The sequence below is a fragment of the Gnatocerus cornutus genome, chromosome 4 (genome assembly GCF_029298725.1).
Source record: "Gnatocerus cornutus isolate USDA-ARS CGAHR chromosome 4, icGnaCorn1.1, whole genome shotgun sequence".
Lineage (NCBI taxonomy): Eukaryota > Metazoa > Arthropoda > Insecta > Coleoptera > Tenebrionidae > Gnatocerus > Gnatocerus cornutus.
The window spans coordinates 3,110,969-3,134,477 of NC_142236.1; the positions used below are offsets into that span (position 1 = coordinate 3,110,969).

General features: G+C 36.9%; 1 protein-coding gene and 1 long non-coding RNA gene across 4 annotated transcripts in view; one reads left to right on the forward strand and one right to left on the reverse strand.

The window, feature by feature from the left end:
- The window catches only part of GABA-B-R1 (gamma-aminobutyric acid type B receptor subunit 1), a 118,284-nt gene extending 98,724 nt beyond the window's left edge, over positions 1-19,560 (forward strand). Inside the window, exons 6-14 of one of the 3 annotated variants that reach the window (XM_088034564.1) lie at positions 2,824-2,951; positions 5,928-6,069; positions 9,732-9,882; positions 9,937-10,186; positions 14,489-14,728; positions 14,784-15,008; positions 15,058-15,195; positions 15,334-15,421; positions 18,108-19,560. In XM_088034564.1, the coding sequence (XP_087890690.1) occupies positions 2,824-2,951; positions 5,928-6,069; positions 9,732-9,882; positions 9,937-10,186; positions 14,489-14,728; positions 14,784-15,008; positions 15,058-15,195; positions 15,334-15,421; positions 18,108-18,130 (1,385 nt within the window). In that variant the 3' untranslated portion in view covers positions 18,131-19,560. Of the gene's footprint in view, positions 1-2,823; positions 2,952-5,927; positions 6,070-9,731; positions 9,883-9,936; positions 10,187-14,488; positions 14,729-14,783; positions 15,009-15,057; positions 15,196-15,333; positions 15,657-18,107 lie in introns of those variants that run through there. The other 2 variants (XM_088034565.1, XM_088034562.1) reach the window with 2 other exon arrangements.
- Positions 16,759-17,224, reverse strand: LOC148176016 (uncharacterized). The gene is made up of 2 exons (XR_015769998.1): positions 17,088-17,224; positions 16,759-16,841 (listed from the first exon to the last, which is right to left on the reverse strand). It is a non-coding gene; the product is annotated as an uncharacterized LOC148176016 (long non-coding RNA).
- Positions 19,561-23,509: the final 3,949 nt, after the last annotated feature.

Consider the following 23,509-nt stretch of genomic DNA (forward strand, 5'->3'; position numbering starts at 1 on the left):
TTCAATTAAAGCAGTAAACTTTGTATTGTAGGTAAATTCTCATATAAACCGTCGTAAGTCAGAAAGATTCAATTTATAAAACGAATTTAAAAATTCAAATCTTCAGGTAATAAGTCGGACCAAATCCACAAAAATACTACCTGTCGGTTTCTTCAAAAGGGTAAATCCACTCACAGAGATAAGAAACCTACATACCTGTATCCATTCACGCCTGTTTTCATACAATAATTTTGTATATTTCATTGCAATATTTAGCTTGATGTTAAAATAACTTTTCCACCAGTAAAATAATGTCAGGAATAATCAATTGAAATACCGTAACATTTTTTTATTCCTATTTAACGAGATTAATTATACAAAAATTCTGAAATGCATTGTTTATTGAAAGTTTTCTCCAAAGGAGCGGCTAATTTCAATTATTCTGTGCGTTCTGTGTTGAACTGTCCGGTGCGTTCTGTCTTGGTTCTGCGTTGAAATGTCCGTCGAACAGACAAGATGGTTCGTGCATTTGAACCAGTACAGAATGTTCATAAATTTATTTTATTTTATTTATATTTCAAGTTACTTAGTTCGTGGATATGTCTGGTATGTTAACTTTCACTAATATCCAGAAAATTCAATTCATAGAACGAAATTAAAAATTCAAATTTTCAGGTAATAACTTTGATCAAATCTACAAAAATACAGACTTGTCGGTTATTTCAAAAGGGTAAATCCACTCACAGAGATAAGAAACGTACCTACCTGCATTCATTCGTGCCTGTTTTCATACAATGATTCTGTACATTTCAATGCAGGAAATAAGTATGTTCATCTACATTTATCAGCATATTTATTAAAATTAATCCACATTTATATGTGTTATTTACCTTATTAACATTATGATAAAAAATTAGTGTTCAAATTAAAAGAATTGGAGTAATTAAAACTGTTTGGTTATCACCAAATGTAGCAGTCCGTGTGTTGGTTCGGCGTTTCAACCAGCTTATCCGCCCGAATCGGAACAGAGGATTGTAAACCAAGGGTGCAATAGGATTTGCAAATTTTCTGACCGCAAAATATGGTGCAATAACTCAAATTCCATCGTAAATCAAATTCTGTTCTCTCTAGAACGGACCGTGGAAATGAGGCTTAAGAAAAGCGCTGTCATTTTAACGGTTAATAACGGCGACTATTGTCAAAGTCAAAATGAACATACGTGGTTGATTTTCTGTCACATTTCTGTTATTTTCTTATTATGACAATTAACGATTTAACACTATTAGTTTGCTAATTATTGCTAAAAAAGTGCTGTCATTTTAACTGGTTTTAACGGCGACTTTTGCCAAGGCATAAGAAATGATCGTACGTTGTAGATTTTCTGTCAGATTCTTGTCATTTGCTAGTCATGACAGTTAATAAGTTATTGCGGTTTTAACAACGTTATTTTGCTAATTATTGCCAGAAAAATGCTGTCATTTTTACTGTTAATAACGGCGACTATTGTCAAGTTCTCTAATGAACATACATGGGTTATTTTCTGTCAGTATTCTGTCATTTTCTTGATATGACAGTTAACAGCGTTACTTTGCTAATTATTGTCATATTACTGTCATTTTAATTATTACTGTATATAACGGCGACTTTGGTCAAGAAATAAAAAATGATTGTACGTTGTAGAGTTTTTTTGTCAGATTCCTGTCATTTGCTAGTCATGACAGTTAATGAGTTATTATGGTTTTAACAACATTAGATTGCTAAGTATTGCTAGCAGAGTGTTGTCATTTTAACGGTTAATAACGACGACTTATGGCAGAGGTAACAAATGAACATACGTGATAGATATTCTGCCAGATTTCTGTAATTTTTTTGTTATGACAGTTAACAATTAAACAACGTTGGTTGGCTAATTATTGCTAGAAAAGCGCAGCTATTTTGACTGTTAATAACGGCGACTATTGTCAAGGTCTAAGAAATAAACATACGTGGTTGATTGATAAATATTTGTCATTTTCTTGTGATGACAGTTAACGATTTAACAACGTTCATTTGCTAATTATTGTTAGAAAAGTGCTGTCATTTTAACTGTTTATAACGGCGAGTTTTGCCCAGGGATTAGAAATGATAGAGTTTAAATGTAGAGTTTTCTGTCATTTGCTAGTCATGACAGTTAATAAGTTATTGTGGTTTTAATAACTTTAGATTGCTAAATAATTATTGCTAGGAGAGTGCTGTACTTGTTAATAATGGCGACTTCTGTGAGGGATAAGTAAGGATCGTACGTGGTAGATTTACTGTCAGATTCCTGTTATTGTCTAGTTATGACAGTTAACGAGTCATTGTGATTTTATAGTATATTATATAACAAGTTTTATAAACGCCCCCTTTAGTCACGAGCGGAACGAGTGTTTAAAGTGCAAGTGTCTAGAGTAGTTTATAAACGTGTTACATACTATATTTTTTCTACGACTTCAAATTGCTACCATAATAAGTTTAAAATGTCACTTAACACGACATTTTAAATATGGTGGTAGAAAAACAAGGATTAGTTGGCTAATAATGGTTAGAAAAGTGGTGTCAATTTAATGTTTAATGACAGTGATTTCTAAAATCTGGCAGATGCTTTTTGGTGTCATTCTATAACTGTCAGCACAAGTGTTAACAATGTAACTTTGTAAGAAAATTGTTGGAAAAGTGTTGAAATTGTATCGTTTGGTGAAACATGATAAATCTTTGCACCAGATGATCCTAGCTGTCGTTTCCCAGTGTTAACGGTTAACGGCGACAATTCCTCTTACAATGTCCCCGTAATTTTATCGCCACCGTTTCAACTTTCTGTTGCAGCCTTCAATAAAACAATGGACCGCCTCCACAAGTACGGTAAAAGCCTGAAGGAGTTCAATTACAACAACAAGGAAATCGCCGACGACATATACTCAGCCATTAACTCCACACAGTTCCTGGGAATCTCGGTGAGTTTGAAAGTCGATTTTCATTGGAAAAGTTGCCCTTTCCACCTTTCCTCTATAAATACAGCAAACAAATCGCTCGGCTTTTCGTTGATTTATTTATTTCGCGTCGACTTTTGCAAACACAAACAGATTTGTTCATTTTATTTAACTATCGAATTCACTCGGGGGATTTCCAATCTCGTCGTTGGTAATAGTGTGTGACGAGCCCCACCTGAGAAAGCGGCTTGGAACTTGGGGGAAGATTGGAAAGGTTAAGGGGTAAGAATTGTTTAATTAAAGGGAGTAAAGTGCCGAATTTGTTCCTACAAATTGGAATTATACAGACAAGGAAAATTTGGATTTCTCGTTAAAAGTCATTAAGGAGATTTTCCGTTTAGCGGCGACGCACTTAATTACTACTATTTTAGTGTTTGCCGGCCGAAAAACGTTTTAAATGGGATAAAACGAGACACCGAGACGCTTTAGAACTTTTAAAAGCTCCGTGTCAATTTTGTATCTTTTTACTTACTTTTAAAAGAAACGCTACATTATTCGATTAAAAAATCTCGTTCTGTGTTTCAACGTGTAAATGCTTTTCATTGGCCTAATTTGAAAAAAAAACGTGTTGGAATCGAGCGCAAACGCGGAAACGTACGTCGCAGCTGCATCCAAGTGTTATGTGTGATTATTGCACGGAAGGAAAAACGTATGTTGCAGTGCTAAATTTTCCTAAATTTGACTTTTAAAATATTAAATTTAGCTAAATCAAAACGCATTTGCATAAATGATTTTTTAGTTAAAAATAATTTGGACCTGTCTCGAAAAGATGGAGTCTAAATTATACTAAATTTAAGCAAATATACTAAATTCAATGAAATTTTCCTAAATTTGCCTAATTTAATTCAGCCCTCTGTTAATAACATCATGGTCTAATAGTCAAAATTTGATCAAATTTAACTAAATTGATTTAAGGTCGATAGGCATAAAAATATCAAAACTAAAACTCACTCCGTTAAATTCGTCATTATATTTAACTAAATTGAAATAATAATCACTAATAAATCGGTAAGAAAATTCGAATAAATTTAACAAAATCAAAGCGGATCCGGCTAAATAGACTAATATTTTGAATTTGACCAAATTTGGTCTAATTTAAGTCAAAACTCTACTAAATAGATCAAGAATTAATAATCCAAATTAGATTAAATTTAACTAAATTGAATTTAAGTAGATAGACATAAAAAAGCTAAAATGGAAACTCACTCGGTTAAATTCAACTAAACTAAATAATCTGACTAAATAAGTGTGTTAAATTCGAATGAATTAGCTAAATAAACTCTTTAACTTGGACCAAACTTGAATTACACTAAATTGAAACGCCAAAAATTGCATTAAATTTAACTCAAATTCTAAACTGATCCGGTTCCATATTTTTAAATTGACTAAATTTGGCCTAATTTAAGCCACTATTTTATTAAACTGATCGAGGATTAATTGTCGAAATTAGATTGAAATTAACGAAATTGAGATAAATTCGATAGACATAAATAATCTAAAATAAGTTTAAAGCAAAGCTCATTTGGTAAAATTTGACTAAATTAAATTAGAAACATCTAAATTTAACTAAACAGTACAAAAAATTCGAATAAATTTAACTAAATCGAGACAAATTTTCAAAAGTTGGATCGCACTTGAATAAATAGATGAAGCCTTAATTTGACTAAATTTAACTAAAATGAGGATAGAAAGAGAAAATATTCGACTAAATGGCATTAGAAATTTGAATAAATCTAACTAAAACGGCTTAATGAACTGATTTTTCTAATTTGACTAAATTTTAATACATTTAATTAAATCAAACACTAATAGCCTGGATTTGATTAAATTTAACTGAAGGACAATATTCGACTAAATTAAGAATTACTTATTTGATTACTTTTGTTTGGTGGTGGCATCTACGCCTACGTCGCTACGGCTCGGTGCGTCTGTGCGGTCTCGACTCGAATTATTCCAACACGTTAACTTTACGAACGCAATAAAAAGCAACTTTTTCTTCCACCGCAAAGTCTTAACTTGTTAAGAATCACAACGAAAATCTTATTTAAAACTCGAATTAACTTGATTCTGTGGAAACTACGAACTGGAAATAAATGAATACTCTGAACTTTTGATTCTTTGGAAACTCCTCCAACTATTTACTTCTAAATCCACTTGTCGGTTTATAGTTAGTTAACACTTGGACGCAATCCGAATATCTTCTCGGAGCTTTGCTAAATAAAACTCAGATTTGCGAAGAAATTTACGAGTTTGTGAGTACATCATAAAGTGCATGCACTCGACTGATAGAAATACGAAGAATAAGTTTAATGCTGTATTGGATTGACGAAGAACCGTGGCGCGGATGTGGGGATCAATAAAGATTTAATAGAAGAAGCATTTGTGCAAAGTGACACTTGGCACTGTGTACATAAAATACAAAAGCGAGAAATAAACGAAAAATTAATAATTAAAGAGGTTCTCTTTTCCGGGCATTACGGAGATAATTGCAGCTTAAATACGACGCAATTTACAATTTACAGTCGGATTTAAATTTCGCCAGACACTAATGAACGTTTATATCCGCAAATCTCGTTAACTTTCTTGGTATCACATTGATTGACAATTAACATTGCATTGCCAAGTACAAGACTTGTTAACCAAAGCCAAATCCAATTAAAACTTGGAAGAATCCATCAACAAGCGGCGTGGTATTGACAAAAGAAAACTTTAATTAGTCCATTTCAACGTGAATTTTTAATTTTTCATAACGAGAATTAACGCCGACATGAGGTAATGGAAATGGAAACTTTACCCACATTATATAATTGATTAAATTATTCAGAATTACGGGGCGTAGAATTGTGATTTAATTAGAGGAGTTGAAACCTCAACGGGTGGAGAGCGGCACACACCATTCAAATTTTATTTTTTTTAAATTGTGTACACGATTTTTTCCAGGGTTATGTAGCCTTCAGTTCGCAAGGTGATCGCATCGCCCTCACTCAGATCGAGCAAGTCATTAATGGAAACTACGTTGTTTTGGGCTATTACGACACGCAAGCGGACAATCTCACCTGGTTCGATAGAGAAGTGTGGCATGGTGAGTTATCCAAATAAGCTAAAGGGAAATCAAAGTTTCATTTGTGGCTTGGGGTTTGAAGTGTGAGCCTGCATATTAAACCACATGTCAAATGGACAAAGAGTTAATCAGCGGAAGACTAATTCGAATAATCAACAAATTTAACCGGAATTTTCTGAAAACAACAAAATTTGAAATTTATAAATGGTGGATGCGCCGGGTAAAATATATCAAATAATTTTGGTTAGTTCGTTTTAATTTGGCTCAGTTTGTCAGAATTTAATACATCCAGGATCAGTTTGCACAGTAATTTGATTGCAATTAAATTTCGACTCTAATGTGATGATTGCTGACGTTTGATTGATTTTAATCTGAATTAAAAAGTTTAGTTGCTATAGCTGAACCCTTAATTATTATTTTTTAAAATAATAATTGACATTTTCAGTTTAGTTGGTTTTAATTGAAATTAAAATCAAGTTAAATTTTACTTGATTTAAACAAATTTAATCTAATTAGTCGAATTCTACTGAGCGGATGTTTATTTAAGTAATCTAATTGAGTCTGATTTAATTTAATCTTAGCCAATATAGGTTAATTATTCTGAAATCGATCATATACATGAACACAGTTAAATTTAATTTGAAATTATTATCAGGTCCGAGTTCAGAGATTTTTTTAGGTTCTACTGTTCAAAAATTCATGTTCTTCAGTTTTTCCCAAAAACTTGCTAAGTTATGAAATTTATCGACAATGTTTTGGAAAGCCAATATAATAAGCTTTCTAACTACGCATAAAACTCATTGCTAGAGTTACTACTTTTTATCAATTTTTTAGAGATTTTCTTATATAATTTTGAATGTAACTCAGGAATTATTTAATCGATTTTTCATTGTATTGCATCATTAAAAACACTGAAATCTTGCCTTTTAACCGCGTTAGAATGCAGAGATATCTACCTTTATAATGACGTATTACATTGAAAAATTAAGGTACCAATTTAGGAATTATATTCAAAAACTTTTTAAATTTTTTTTTAAAAATATTTTTAATTTCGATTGTAATTATCTTAGCGAAAAGTAGTAGTTTTTTGGAAAGCTTATTTAATGAATCAATGTATTATAAAGTTTCAAAATTTTGGAAATTGTTAAACAAAACTGAAAAAACAAAAGTAAACACAGTACACTCAAAAAGCAATTTATCTTTCAAATTTCTCAGAGTCCTGACCTGATGGGGCAAAACAGGTTCAGATTCAGAATTGGGAACCAATTTTACCTCCCATTACAAATTTCGTCCGAAATTTGTACAAAATTTGTTGACTAGTTTTACTTTTTACTCAAATTTTAGTCCCATCAAAGTCTAGTTAAATCCAATTTAGACCATTACTAATTAATTTCAACTTCCAACTGAGTCAATTTGTCAAACTTTTCTGTAGGTCTTGTGGCTAAACTAAACCCAATCTGACTAAATTTAAGCCAAACTGAACTCATTTCGTTGAATTAGCATAGATTTATGACTAAACTAAATGGAATAAAACCAAAATCCTTAAGGAAACTAGTCAAGATAAAGTCCCTGGAAATTTTGCCTCTTGTAAGTTCACCGCAACGTCTTGCATTACGTGTAGTCATGAACTCGTCCTCATTAAAACCGTTTATTTATACTCGCCCATAACTCACTGCGAACTTCATAGCCAAAGCTTAGCAGCGCTGCAAGGGAACGGGCTTTATTGAATCTCAAACTTTGTTACAAACCTGAACTTAATCGCATTTAAGGAGCAATTAACATAATTTTCAATTTCGATGCAACTGCTTAAATTCCAGTCACTGATGGTGGATGCGGCGGGCAAATTTTTTGGCTTCCGTTTCCGTAAATCCGGCGCTAATAAAACATAATAGCGGGCCATAAAACACAGTCTTTGTGTACATGCTAACAGAAGTTTATCTTGAATGATGGTCATAGATATAAAGCTGTCAGTGAAGTAGTGGTAAAGTGAAGTAAATCTTTGCTCAACCCTTGCCCTTTGTGTTATTGCATTCATCGCTTTATGCGCTCTGTCACGCAAACAACTGACGTCTTATTTCGATGTTTTTTCAAACTTGTTGAAGAAACGATGAGCTGAAGACTTGTCGCGACATGAAGATGTCTGCGGTGCTGCGGTGGCGGCGATTAAATTCAATTCGAAAAGTGCGCTACCCCCCACCCTTCCATCCCCACACTAAATATTACAAGATCCATTTCATAGCACCGGGAAAGTTTGTTTACGCCGGGAATTGTGTTGCTTACACACTATGAATATTTATTAATAATAAGGGTGTTATTTAGTTCCTCCCTTGCTAAATTATTTAACTTTCGGCTGATTTAATTCAAGTAATTTACATCGAGACTTAGCGCGCAAACACTGCTTTTCCATTTACTCTTAAAACCAACAGTGAGTACTCATCCTCGTGGAAAATTACTCCAGAAATGAAACTTTGAACTTCCGGTGTGGTGCCTGACTGGAAAATACTCGTCACGCGTCATCCGCAACGTGGCAAACTTTCAAATCAATTCGCGAAATATTAAATTCGGCTCTAATGACCGAGAGGTGATCAATCAACTTTTTTCTTTCGATACTTTATTGCGAGTTGCGAAGTTAAGAGAGTTTTTGTGTTTGTACGGATAAATGGATATTATCTTCCAGTTCCGGGGTTCAGCCACTGCAGGTTGAAAACGCAGAGTTTTTTTCAATTTGTCGTGTTTTTGGCCTAAGAGTTTTCAGGTTTTAATTTTAAAAACTCAAGCTGGATTTTGAACCTGTAGTCCAGATAAAATAACCTTTATTTTATTGTTCTAAACAAATTGTCAAAAGTTTAATTTTAAATATTGGTACTGACTACTGTGGCACATTTCTGGTTTAGGTTTTCTTTTGAACTGCTAAATTGTTGGCTTCTCCGCTAGGCTGTGATTTAGGTTTCAACTGGAAGCCGCTTAACTCCGCGAGTTGAATTTTTCCATTTCACCGAAGCGACTCGTTTGTGTAACTCATCCAGCGCCCTGTTTACGTCAACTTGCCTCTTTTAATGCCCCCGTCCCTTAGATTTGTTGCATCTTTTCATGAAAATGTTACCTTTGATGTAGTGACATCAAACACCTTTAATTATCGAAGAGAAAATGTGAAATTCGTCTCGCAGTCGTTTCTACATTTCACTGAAAAACGCGCTTTTCAAAACTATTAATTTCGAAGTTATCTTGACACATTCATTGCGGATGACGGAATAATATTTCGGGTATCATTAATTTCCCGATTTCAAGTCGTGAAAAATGAAGTTGTCGATGATTTAAAAATTAATAATGCAAGACACGACGTCGATAAAATTCCAATCCATTAATAGCAAATAACGTTGTAATAAGTTAAATAAAGCGTTTGGCGTGATTAAGAAAATTCGCTCTGTATATAAATCGATGAGACGCCCCGCCGCTTTTCTTCGAAATGATGCGAGTATAATTTCTGAACACGGCGTAAATTATTCATCTTCTACGGTCTCATACATAGTTTCCGTCATTTTCCAAACAAAACGAAAATGTCTCTTTACACCAACAACACGTCTGAGGCGACGCTAACGCAACCTCAGAGACTCCCGCTGTAATAGAATCAATTTCGTGATTTTTCCACTCGACTGAGCGCTGAAATTTTTCCTCTTTTTTAGGTGGAAAAGTGCCTCAAGACCGAACAATCATCCGACGAGTGCTGCGAACTGTCTCCTTGCCTCTTTTCATTTGCATGTGCGTCATCTCCAGCGTGGGAATCCTCATTGCTATTATTTTGGTCATTTTTAACGTCTGGAACAACCATAGAAGGTAATAAATATTTAGCTGAAGAGGGTTTTTTTTCTAATTGGGGTGGTTTTGCAGGGTGATCCAGTCGTCGCATCCCGTATGCAACACGATTATGCTTTTTGGTATCGTAGTCTGCTTAACAGCTGTTTTCCTTCTCGGTTTAGATGGTAGATTCGTATCCCCAGGTGCCTATCCAGCCATTTGTCAAACAAGAGCGTGGTTGTTATCCACTGGATTTACGTTGTCGTTCGGGGCGATGTTCAGCAAAGTATGGAGGGTGCATCGACTCACCACCAAAGCCAAGAGCGATCCGAAGGTGAGAATGGTAAGTGGAGGTTTCCCAAGGGCCGAAGGGCGTTCGTTCGTGTGTTCGTTCGCTTTGTATGGTTTCAATTACCGCGTGCAAATAGTTTGCCCGGAGTATAGATACCGGAAGTTCTCTAGCAATTAATTATTGAAATAAGTCTTCTAAGTATTCCTCGCCGCGCTTGTTTGCTGTTCTCGTGCACGTAATGTCGAACAAGACCTAATTTCGGAAATGCAACCGAAACATCTGTTATGCACCAAATTGAATTAAGTACTAAGTGAAGCAAATATTCGTGTTTGAGCAGAGTTATCAGCGGAATACTCAATTCTATTAGTGACTATATTAATCTGCTTCTGTTTCCAAACCTGAATAAGGAGTTTTTCATAGATACTGCATATAGAGGATGTGTTATTTATTTTCTTATTATTTCAGTTACAAAGAAGTTATTGCGAACAAAATTTCAAGATCCAACCACGATCAAGAGTACAGTTGGAGGAACTTTCTTGTTTCGGATTCCGCCTGAAAAAGACAAATGCAAAATTTGATTTTTTTTCCACTAAATAAATAATTAACATTGTTATTTTTATTTTTATTTACATTTTCACGGTTTTCGCGTTTTCCGCGGTTCTCCCCCGTCCTTCCTCGCCCCTCACCATATGGGTTTTTCTCTTTTTTGTGGCCATTTTTATCGTTTTTTCAGTCCGTTTTCTCGCGGTTTTCGCGATTTCCGCGGTTCCCCCCCGTCCCCTCCTCACCTAGGGTTTTTTCGTTTTTTGTGGCCATTTTTACCGTTTTTCAGTCGTTTTCTCGCGGTTTTCGCGTTTTCCGCGGTTCCCCCCCGTCCCTCCTCACCCCTCACCATGGGTTTTTACGTTTTTTGTGGCCATTTTTACCGTTTTTTCAGTCGTTTTCTCGCAGTTTTCGCGATTTCCGCGATTCCCCCCCGTCCCTCCTCACCCCTCACCATGGGTTTTTACGTTTTTTGTGGCCATTTTTACCGTTTTTTCAGTCGTTTTCTCGCGGTTTTCGCGATTTCCGCGATTCCCCCCCGTCCCTCCTCACCCCTCACCATGGGTTTTTCTCTTTTTTTGTGGCCATTTTTACCGTTTTTTCAGTCGTTTTCTCGCGGTCTTCGCGATTTCCGCGATTCCCCCCCGTCCCTCCTCACCCCTCACCATGGGTTTTTACGTTTTTTGTGGCCATTTTTACCGTTTTTTCAGTCGTTTTCTCGCGGTTTTCGCGGTTTCCGCGATTCCCCCCCGTCCCTCCTCACCCCTCACCATGGGTTTTTCTCTTTTTTGTGGCCATTTTTACCGTTTTTTCAGTCGTTTTCTCGCGGTTTTCGCGGTTCCCGCGATTCCTTCCCGTCCCTCCTCGCCCCTCACCATGGGTTTTTCTCTTTTTTGTGGGCATTTTTACCGTTTTTTCAGTCGTTTTCTCGCGGTTTTCACGATTTCCGCAATTCCCCCCGTCCCTCCTCACCCCTCACCTAGGGTTTTTCTCTTTTTTGTGGCCATTTTTACCGTTTTTTCAGTCGTTTTCTCGCGGTTTTCGCGGTTTCCGCGATTCCCCCCCGTCCCTCCTCACCCCTCACCTAGGGTTTTTCTCTTTTTTGTGGCCATTTTTACCGTTTTTTCAGTCGTTTTCTCGCGGTTTTCGCGATTTCCGCGATTCCCCCCGTCCCTCCTCACCCCTCACCATGGGTTTTTACGTTTTTTGTGGCCATTTTTACCGTTTTTTTCAGTCGTTTTCTCGCGGTTTTCGCGGTTTCCGCGATTCCCCCCCGTCCCTCCTCACCCCTCACCATGGGTTTTTCTCTTTTTTGTGGCCATTTTTACCGTTTTTTCAGTCGTTTTCTCGCGGTTTTCGCGATTTCCGCGATTCCCCCCGTCCCTCCTCACCCCTCACCATGGGTTTTTACGTTTTTTGTGGCCATTTTTACCGTTTTTTCAGTCGTTTTCTCGCGGTTTTCGCGATTTCCGCGATTCCCCCCCGTCCCTCCTCACCCCTCACCATGGGGTTTTCTCTTTTTTGTGGCCATTTTTACCGTTTTTTCAGTCGTTTTCTCGCGGTTTTCGCGATTTCCGCGATTCCCCCCCGTCCCTCCTCACCCCTCACCATGGGTTTTTCTCTTTTTTGTGGCCATTTTTACCGTTTTTTTCAGTCGTTTTATCGCGGTTTTCGCGATTCCCCCCGTCCCTCCTCACCCCTCACCATGGGTTTTTCTCTTTTTTGTGGCCATTTTTACCGTTTTTTCAGTCGTTTTCTCGCGGTTTTCGCGATTTCCGCAATTCCCCCCGTCCCTCCTCACCCCTCACCATGGGTTTTTCTCTTTTTTGTGGCCATTTTTACCGTTTTTTTCAGTCGTTTTCTCGCGGTTTTCGCGATTTCCGCGATTCCCCCCGTCCCTCCTCACCCCTCACCATGGGTTTTTACGTTTTTTGTGGCCATTTTTACCGTTTTTTCAGTCGTTTTCTCGCGGTTTTCGCGATTTCCGCGATTCCCCCCGTCCCTCCTCACCCCTCACCATGGGTTTTTACGTTTTTTGTGGCCATTTTTAGCGTTTTTTCAGTCGTTTTATCGCGGTTTTCGCGATTCCCCCCGTCCCTCCTCACCCCTCACCATGGGTTTTTACGTTTTTTGTGGCCATTTTTACCGTTTTTTCAGTCGTTTTCTCGCGGTTTTCGCGATTTCCGCGATTCCCCCCGTCCCTCCTCACCCCTCACCATGGGTTTTTACGTTTTTTGTGGCCATTTTTACCGTTTTTTCAGTCGTTTTCTCGCGGTTTTCGCGATTCCCCCCCGTCCCTCCTCACCCCTCACCATGGGTTTTTCTCTTTTTTGTGGCCATTTTTACCGTTTTTTCAGTCGTTTTATCGCGGTTTTCGCGATTCCCCCCGTCCCTCCTCACCCCTCACCATGGGTTTTTCTCTTTTTTGTGGCCATTTTTACCGTTTTTTCAGTCGTTTTCTCGCGGTTTTCGCGATTTCCGCAATTCCCCCCGTCCCTCCTCACCCCTCACCATGGGTTTTTCTCTTTTTTGTGGCCATTTTTACCGTTTTTTCAGTCGTTTTCTCGCGGTTTTCGCGATTTCCGCGATTCCCCCCGTCCCTCCTCACCCCTCACCATGGGTTTTTCTCTTTTTTGTGGCCATTTTTACCGTTTTTTCAGTCGTTTTATCGCGGTTTTCGCGATTCCCCCCGTCCCTCCTCACCCCTCACCATGGGTTTTTACGTTTTTTGTGGCCATTTTTACCGTTTTTTCAGTCGTTTTCTCGCGGTTTTCGCGATTTCCGCGATTCCCCCCGTCCCTCCTCACCCCTCACCATGGGTTTTTACGTTTTTTGTGGCCATTTTTACCGTTTTTTCAGTCGTTTTCTCGCGGTTTTCGCGATTCCCCCCCGTCCCTCCTCACCCCTCACCATGGGTTTTTACGTTTTTTGTGGCCATTTTTACCGTTTTTTCAGTCGTTTTCTCGCGGTTTTCGCGTTTTCCGCGGTTCCCCCCCGTCCCTCCTCACCCCTCACCGTGGGTTTTTCTCTTTTTTGTGGCCATTTTTACCGTTTTTTCAGTCGTTTTCTCGCGGTTTTCGCGGTTTCCGCGATTCCCCCCCGTCCCTCCTCACCCTTCACCATGGGTTTTTCTCTTTTTTGTGGCCATTTTTACCGTTTTTTCAGTCGTTTTCTCGCGGTTTTCGCGATTTCTGCGATTCCCCCCCCGTCCCTCCTCACCCCTCACCATGGGTTTTTACGTTTTTTGTGGCCATTTTTACCGTTTTTTCAGTCGTTTTCTCGCGGTTTTCGCGTTTTCCGCGGTTCCCCCCCGTCCCTCCTCACCCCTCACCGTGGGTTTTTCTCTTTTTTGTGGCCATTTTTACCGTTTTTTCAGTCGTTTTCTCGCGGTTTTCGCGGTTCCCGCGATTCCTTCCCGTCCCTCCTCGCCCCTCACCATGGGTTTTTCTCTTTTTTGTGGGCATTTTTACCGTTTTTTCAGTCGTTTTCTCGCGGTTTCTCGCGGACAGTGGGAAACCGCGAAAATCGCGTTTATATAAATTTTTTAGTCTCTTTCTCTAAATAATTTGAACTTTTTTACAGGTCCCTTGAATTTCAAAATATCGAGAGTCTACTGTATTACTGTAAAGCGGCGCTAAAAATTCAAAAATGTGCTAAAACAGCGCAAGTAACCCGAAAGCGAGTCAAAGCAACTGCGATAAATGCACGAGCGTCGAGTCAAATCAGAAAAACGCGAAAAGAGCCGAAACCCGAAAAAACTAAAATTAACTAAGTTAAAAATTAAGACTTACCTTGGATAATCTGTTGCAGAAAAAGGTTGAACCCTGGAAGCTCTACTCCATGGTCTCCGGTCTGCTTGTCGTCGACTTCGTCTTCATGGTAGCCTGGCAACTCCACGACCCATTGCAGAGAAGAATCGAACAGTTTCCATTGGAGGAACCAGAATTATCCAGCGACGACTCCAAGATCAGACCAGAACTGGAACATTGCGAAAGTCACCATAACAACGTTTGGTTGGCTGTAATCTACGCCTACAAAGGACTAGTTCTGGTAATTTTACAAAATTTTACATTTTAGAACAACTCTGTATATTTCGTTTTTCCAGATATTCGGATTGTTCCTGGCCTATGAAACTCGCTCAGTGAAAGTCAAACAAATTAACGACTCGAGATACGTAGGAATGAGCATATACAATGTGGTCATATTGTGTTTGATAACAGCGCCAGTGACTATGGTCATAGCCAGTCAACAAGACGCAAGTTTCGCGTTCGTGGCGCTGGCAATAGTCTTCTGTTGTTTTCTAAGTATGGCGCTTATATTCGTGCCTAAGGTGAGTAAAACTAGAAAACGAACGAGTCAAAACTAACCAATTTCGTTAGGTTATTGAAGTCATACGACATCCGAGGGATAAGGCTGAAAGTAAATACAATCCAGACGCTGGCGTTTCCAAAGAAGACGAAGAACGTTACCAGAAGCTACTAAACGAGAATGAAGATTTGCAACGACTCATTTCCCAGGTAAAACGCGCATCTTGCGAACGTGTGTCTGAACTTCACGCAAAAACGTCAAATAATTGACGATTGTTAGTGAATGACAGATATCCAGACATACGTTCACAGTAACAGCTAACTTGACAATTTTTTTTTATTCCACAGAAAGAAGAGAAGATAAAGCTGTTAAAAGAGAGACTGGCCGAGAAAGAAGCCGGTAAAGGTGGTCTTACACCTACAGCGTTGACGCAAGGTAAGGACACGCTCATTGTGGCGGACTTTATCACGGACGCCGGCACTTCCGATTCGGCGTTCGGCGGCGGATTCTCGATTTACACACGGTCTTCTAGGTGCAGCCAATCGGATATTGAATTTAGCGAAAGTTATCTGTAGTGATAGTTGGTTTACAAAAACTGAAATTAATTTTTTGGAGGCACTATATAAAGGACACTGAAGTTTCAGACGATTTTTTTTAAATAATAGTTACACCCTGTGTATTCAATATCCAAGTTTTTATAAACCAACCAATTAAACGAATGTCAAAATGACAACTAATAAAAATCATAAAAAAATGTGCCTATCGTTGATATTTTTGAAAAAGTACCTATTTTTGGAACACCTTAATTTCAGCACAATTTCGAATTTTCACGAGTTTGAATAGTTTAGAGACACTTTAGTTGTACAGAGTGTTCAAAATTTACAAAACACATTAAATTCAACCATTTAAGTAGCGAAATATACAGAGTGGTTTTCTTCAAAAGTTGATACGTCCAATGTAAGCCCGACTTTCAAGTTAAGACATGCAAAAATGAAAATTTTTGTACTTACTTTTCAGTTACAGTCCTTTCTTGATCACTAATGGTGAAAAGTCATCCACAGGCTGAGTTCCAAAATTCTGCGATGAATTCAGTTCACTTCCATTCACGAACCTGTCAAAAAATCTCATTACAGTCTGCCCATTTAAAAAAAAACATTTGCGAAATTTTAAGTTTAGAATTAAAATATTTCCACTTACTTCGCAACGTTTTTTCTTGATTAGAAACTATCACAAAGCAATCTACAGGATGGATCTTGAAATTTTGTGTCGGGTTCGCGCTCCCAAACCTGTGAAAACAAACTTGACATTAGAAAAACTAGCAAAATTTAAATCAACATAAATCACCTTGTATATCAATTAAATGAGAGTTGAAAGTTAGAACAATTTTCAATCAAGATGACAAGAAGACAATACGAATTATATTCACTTAACTTCTGTTTTTTTGGCCACAATCTATTCGAATGCCATATACAGGATAAATCTTGAAATTCCGCGTCGCCTTCTTGGGTTAGAAGCACAATCCATACCATAAACCTGTTAAAAAAAATCACTTTTTAAATAAATTGTCAAAATCAAGTATATTAAGTAAATTAGTGTTCGTAAAATGTCAAGTTAAGAGAAAAATTAAAAATAAACAAAAGAAATGTCACTTACTTCAGGTGTCCTGTGAAAAATTAAAAGGGAAACATAAACAGAGTGAATCTCAAACTTAATTTTAAGACGACAAGCAAAAAACAAAAATTTTCACTTACTTTACGTTCTTTCTTCATTAGGACAATCCGTAAGTCATATACAGAGTGATCCTTTAAATTCTACATCGTCTTGATGTGTTGAAAGCGCAGACCTACCAGCAAACCTGCAAGAAAAATCACCTTTTCAAAAACAGTAAAAATCAAGCTTTTTATCAAACATACTGTATATCAAGTAAATTTGGGTTAGTAAAATGTCAAGTTAAGAGAACAATAACCAAAAAACAAAAGACATTTCACTTACTTCAGCTATCCTAAATTGTCCTGTGAAGAAACAAAGTAAAAATATATACAGAGTGAATCTCAAACTTAATATCAAAGAGGATAAGCAAAACAAAAATGTTATTACTTACTTCACTTGTTCACAAACTATCCGAAAGCCATATACAGGGTGCATCCTGAAATTCTGCGTCGACTTGACGTGTTGCAAGCACAATCCTGTCCGCAAACCTGCCAGAAAAAACAACTTTTCAATTAAATTGTCAAACATACCGCATATCAAGTAAATTTAGGATAGTAAAATGTCATTGTTAAGGCGAAAACAGACAAAATTAGCAAAAGAAATTGCACTTACGACAGCTGTCTTAAACAGTCCTGTAACAAAATTAAGGAAAAACATATACAGAGTGACTATAAGACTTCATTTTAAGACGACCAACCAAAAACAAAAATATTTTCACTTACTTCAGTTGATAATGATATACAGGATGAGTTCTGACGTCTTGTAAGCTCGATTCTGTTCACAAACCTGTCAAAAAAAACACATTTTTAAAAAGGGTCAAACTTAACTTTAACATAAACCACCCAGAATATATATATATATTTTGACTTCGAACTCCAAAAACCTGTCGAAGGCAGCAAACTGTGTACCGCTCTGTATATCTATAAAGCGATGGTTGACAACATTTTGAAATGGGACTAAGATGACAAATAATATGTGTTTTTTTTTTTAGACACACTGTACATGTTAATTTCAACCAACCCCATTAAACTAAACGATAATAAAAACGACGTAAAATGAATTCTAATTGTATCTCCTCACCAAAGTGGTTTAACCTTGTAGACAATCTAAGTAGGCTAAAATCTTACCAACTATATACGCACACCCTGTAATTACGACCTGTCAATTAATTATTCACCCGCATGTAACAATATCGAGAGAGCCGTTTTTCCCTAGAAAAAAAATTCAGTTTCGGATTGGCTGCGGCTTTTAGACCCAATCTTAGCTTAGTCGTAGCAGTAGTTCAATCTCGTTATAACATAAAAAGTGAAAGAAAAATGTCTTTTTCTCCCAAAATATCAAGTTTATGTTGTAACGAGATGCGTTGTAGTGTTCTGTTGAAATTTTGGGAGTGAGATATCTTTCTTTTTAGATACAAAAGATGAGCGCATTTAGTCTTCAACCGAAGAAATAAAGGTCATAGGTAGGTATAAAAAGGAGGATTTTACGCAGAAATTCGGGATCGAACCTTGCAGCGTCGCCAGCGTCTGGTTTTGAGGCGCGAAATCCTCTCGATCGTTTATTTTTTATTGATTATTGATTATTGTTACGACAATATTAAGAGACTCTGAATGAAAGGTGCGTGATACACAGTGTCTGCGTGCGCAGATTTTTTAAGTCAATTCAACACGAATATTTAGTCAGGGATTTTTTTGTGTCGTCTTAGTAACGAATTACTTTCTTAGAGATTTGGTGTTGTTTTTTGAAAAAGATTGTGAGCTAAGATTTCTTAGCGTTGTTACCTTATAGTGAGAAAAATCGCTCAATGTGTTTAGTGATACCGTTCTAGGGGATTTTTTGTTTTCATGTTGGCACTTCCGACACAGCTCATGACAGGGCGTGGAATTCAAGTTTCACTCGCCCCCTTTACGTGTTCCAAGCGTTGCTTTTTATATGTAAGGTTTTCATAATAGAGCCTTTGGTACGAGCTTTATTATGACGAAACGGAATCTATTCTAAATGTTGTGATAGCAGACGCGGTGCTTGGACGCTGTTTGAATCTACTAGTCATTCTAAAGCCCGGTTAGTGTTGGTTAGTGTTCGAACAAATGGGAAATAGTTCAAATGTTAGACTTTTGTAGTTTAAATGTTATAACGAGATGAACATCGCATTTTTTTCGTCAAGATTCTAAACTCACCGCGTACTGGTGTTCTGTGTTTTTTGCTAAGTTCTCAGTGTTTTTTCTCTCGGTAGTTCCAACGTTCGCGACATATCATTCGACACAATCATCCAAAAATTGAACAAGCGACGCTGGAACTACCAATCCGAGGAGCTCTCTTCATTATTTGCAATAGAAAATTGTTATAGTCGTAACCTATTTAATGTCTAGCAATATTAATTACGTGTTAGTTGTTAAATGCTCTAACTATGTTATTTGCTATTTGATTTTATTACACGTGTTATTTCTTTTTTTCGGAAAATTTACGATCGTTAAAGCAACTTCCAGTTCACGTTTTAGGCTAATAGATCACTTTACACGGATACAATAATGTTTCACTTTGAAAGTTGTTTTAATGAAATTCAAATCGACGCGCGATTCTAGGATCGTACGTCTGTGATGATGGTATAATAAAAAAAGCGAGAGAGAAGAGAAAATATGTAAAAAACCGGTCGTACCCCATTACGGCTCAAAATGAGGTACGACCGAGATAGATCTAAGTACACTTTATGTTAGTTATGAAAAACTGTTTATTGATACTATTATGTAAGTACATAAGATGAATAAGTATTGATAGTACCTATACATTGCAGTTTTACTGTCAAAATATGTGTTCAAAAACCCAATCAGCTACCTAATCTTATGTCAAATTAAAATTTAAGTGTACGAGTGTGTTTTATTGATCTCCTGTATATCAAAAACGTTCAAACTAATCGAAATCGGGAAATTGTTTGAGTCTCGACTAAGGTAAGCACCGCAGCGCCATCTAAAAGTAAAGGAGAACAACGAACCGATTTGGATGCCGACACAGAAATCTACAAGTGATGGAACCGAAAAATACAGTGAGAGATGTTTAAATTCGAACTAACCTTGAAGTTTTCCTGAAGTGCTGAGGATTTCCCGCTTTTCTGGACGCCTCACTGAACTGCACCTTACAACTGGACTAACCTGTAACAAAACTATATTAAAAATTTGGAATTTTCTTAAATAAAATTATTGCAACTTTTACTGCAACAAAAAAGTGCGAAAAGCCTTAATAAAAGAAAATACGAAGACAATTATAAAATTAAATACATCACGAGACAAAGCATATTGTTTATGTCTTTATTAGCCATGCAGAGAAAAACTTTCGTTTTTGGAACAAATCATTTTAAATTCTCCACCAAATGTCTGATAATTTTCTTACAACACAATTTTGGAAGCTGAACAGTTTTGACTTGTTTATTAACATGTAGTAAAGACAAAATTATTAATCAAAATTCACATTTTTTTTACAAATTTACATTACATTAAAAATGAAAGGGGTTAATTTCACCCCTCATAGGGAGTTGACTGCAAAAAGTTGTAAATACGTGTGTTGTGTCCCCTTCACAACTAAAATTGACCTGTCTCAAGGTTTTTTGAAATTCCACCAGTAAGTGCCTCAAAACGCCTATGTTTCGTTTTCGTTGGCCCACCCTGTATAATAAACACACATATTTTATTTGTTAAGTATTACAAGCTTTGTAGGCATAGATTTACAACACAACTGCAAAATATTCCACCTTTTGCACTATCGATGTCCAAAAGTCTTGCTCTGTTACTACTTCCATCCACTCTTTCAAGATCTTCCTCGACCTTTTCTAACCATCGTTTTCTTAGTCTCCCTGTTCATATTTTACCTATCGGTCTCCTACATAGGACTTGCTTAGTTGCCCAACGAGTCCCACCCATCTTAATATTTGCGCCTTTATAGGTATATGCGGTTACTCTGGGCTTATGGTAGAGTGCATACACACCTCTTGGTAAATTCTTCTCTGTCATCCAAATATTTAGATTTCAACATAGCACTTAAACTTCCGCATTTTCAATTTTCCTTTGCAACTCTGGCTTTTATTTCTTTCTCTTCTTTCCCCTCTTTTTCTACTTGCACTAGATGCACGAAGTCTTCAACTTCTTCAAAAATATATTTTCTATCAATTTCGCCGCTTCTCACTTCGCATTCTTCAGCTCATTCTTTATCTGGACTCGCCATCACCATGTATTTTGTTTTTTTCTCATTAATTTCCAGTCCAACTTTAAATACTTCTCCTTATTCTAACTTTCTTACCACCCGCTTTGGCTCTTTTTCCGATTTGACTAACACAGATATTTATAAAGCGATTCGCCAACCCAAATTTTCCTATCAATTGCTTGATTTCCTCAGAAGTTAGGACCACCATTTTGCCAATAATGCAGTGTCGTTCGCGAATGCAATGCACTACCTCATTTCTTGTTTCTACCCGCGTCATTCTTGTTAATCTTACTGATTTCTTGCCAAGTGTAGCATTGCGTGATAAACTTATTCTCTCTTGATACAGACATAACAAGGAGTTTTGGTATATTTTGCTGACTGTTTTCAAAAACATAAACTTTTGTATAACTGTCAACGATGGCACTTCAATGTACACTCTAGGCTAAAATAACACTCTAGTTAACTATTCGTGAAATAATAAACCAGACGTCAAAATATTTTGCTGAAACAAAATTTATCTATTGAATAACTAACTGAGCATATTTAACTGACGTTGGTGAAACCCACCCCTAATGTATTTAATTAATTAATTAATAGATTCATGTGTTGGTAACGCATGATTTACCGTTATTACGTGAAATGGCTCGTATTACAAACCAAACCAACAAATCAACTAAACAATAATAACAGTGCCTGCAGAAGGTTTTTATTGATAAATCTACTTTTAGATAAGTGAACCAAGGAATAGCGAACGGATACATGGTGGGTACTTCGTTCTTTGAGGTATAGTAAGTGATTGACAAAGTGCAAACGTAACCTTAAAGGAATGTTAAAAGAAAACCAGTTAAAACCTATTAAATACCTCAAGAATGATTAACAAACTCTTTAAGACAACTATTTGGGCATCGGGGAACCAATGCATCCTAAATTAACAAGAGGAGTTAACAAAGTTTTATAATACAATGATTGTAGTTTGCAATTTTGTCTCAAAACGCTTCAAATCTGGTACACATCGGTTTGTAGGTTCAGATAGAACAACAATTACACCCAACGATGTAAATTAACACTGAATATTGTAGATAAATTCATGTTTTTTCTAATAAACGACCAGAAAAATACACTTTTCGATAACAGATTATGCTTCTCACCCACCATCTTTGCAACGATCGCAGCGCCACCATCGGTCATTTTTTTCGCGAATAAAAATTCAAAAATAGTTTGAGTCTCTACTTAAAGGCAAGGACGTGGCGCCACCAACGGCTGTTAATAAATTTAACATTCAAACCGGATCGGTAACGTCACAATCTGTAATTATCGTACTGTACAACAGAGGACTCTACCAATTTCAAATTGTAACTTAATATCAAGCAGGTCACGGTTTTCAACGAGATTTTGAAAAAACAATCGATGGTAGCGATTAAGCGGCGTGTTTTTTTTGTGTGATTGTTTATTTTTTATCAGTTCAACCAATATAATAAAAAATTAAAAGTTTCTTAACCGCGATAAAATTCCTTCACCTGCAACAATACCAAATACGGATTAACAAATGTCCTTTTTAATACAAGTTTAAGAACTGTTAATTTGGAACAAACGTTTCCGAAAGTCCCTAAAAAATGAACTTTTGAATTCGGAATAAGTCAAAGTCATAAATCATTTTATCGTCGTAGTTTTGAAGATTAATTACGAACTTAAATTAGGAACTTAAAATGCAGTATTCGAAACTTCAGTTGCTTCTAATGCAGTTATTTATAAACGTCCGGGAATGTAGCGCTTAATTTTGGATTCTGCGTGAAATTCTGCGTAAAATGAGCATCAATAATTTAAGGTTGCTTCACAAATAGATCAGATATTGATCGATACAGTTAAACTCAAATTTCAACTTGAAACTGCACTAGCAACGACGATCTGTTTCATCCCCCAAGCGAAGGGTTTGACCTATTCCTTTATTAGCGCGCTCATCTTCATGGATGAGGGGAAAACGATGATAGAGAGACCGGAATCAGTGGACCGGAAGTGTTAACTCTGCGTTATTAGCTCTGTATTAGCACACCCCACGAGACGACAAACAGCGTTATAAGGGGTGAGATAATGTCCACAACCCTATACCGCCTACAGATTCTTAAACTAGTCGTCGAAAAAGAACAATCGTCAATAAAAAAACTTGATAATTTCGTATTTCCTTGGGGAATCGACGACATTTTCTGTTTCACGCCGTTGTATGAACGTGGTAAATTGGCATCACTAATATCCACTCCGGTGGACATTGGGGAGCGACATTTTTATTGGCAATTTGTCCGACTTTGTTATTATAGTGCTCGGTGATGGAAAATTCAGGAAGAATTTAACCGAAATTACTGTATATCTGTGATAACCTTGAACTCTAGGAAGTCGTTCTAAAACCCGAAATTGGCTCTCAATTTTTTGTTTAGAGTGGAGACGTTCCCTCAGACATTCACAAATGTCCTCTCAATAAATTATGTATGTGCATAAAAGTCGCTTGGACGGAAAGCTGAAAAATTGAAAGAGCTTTTAGGGTAAATTTAAAAAGGATTTCAAACAAGAGAGTGGATTTGTGGAGGTCACGGAATAGAGTGAGTGAGTCAGTAAATGTAGTAAAGTGAG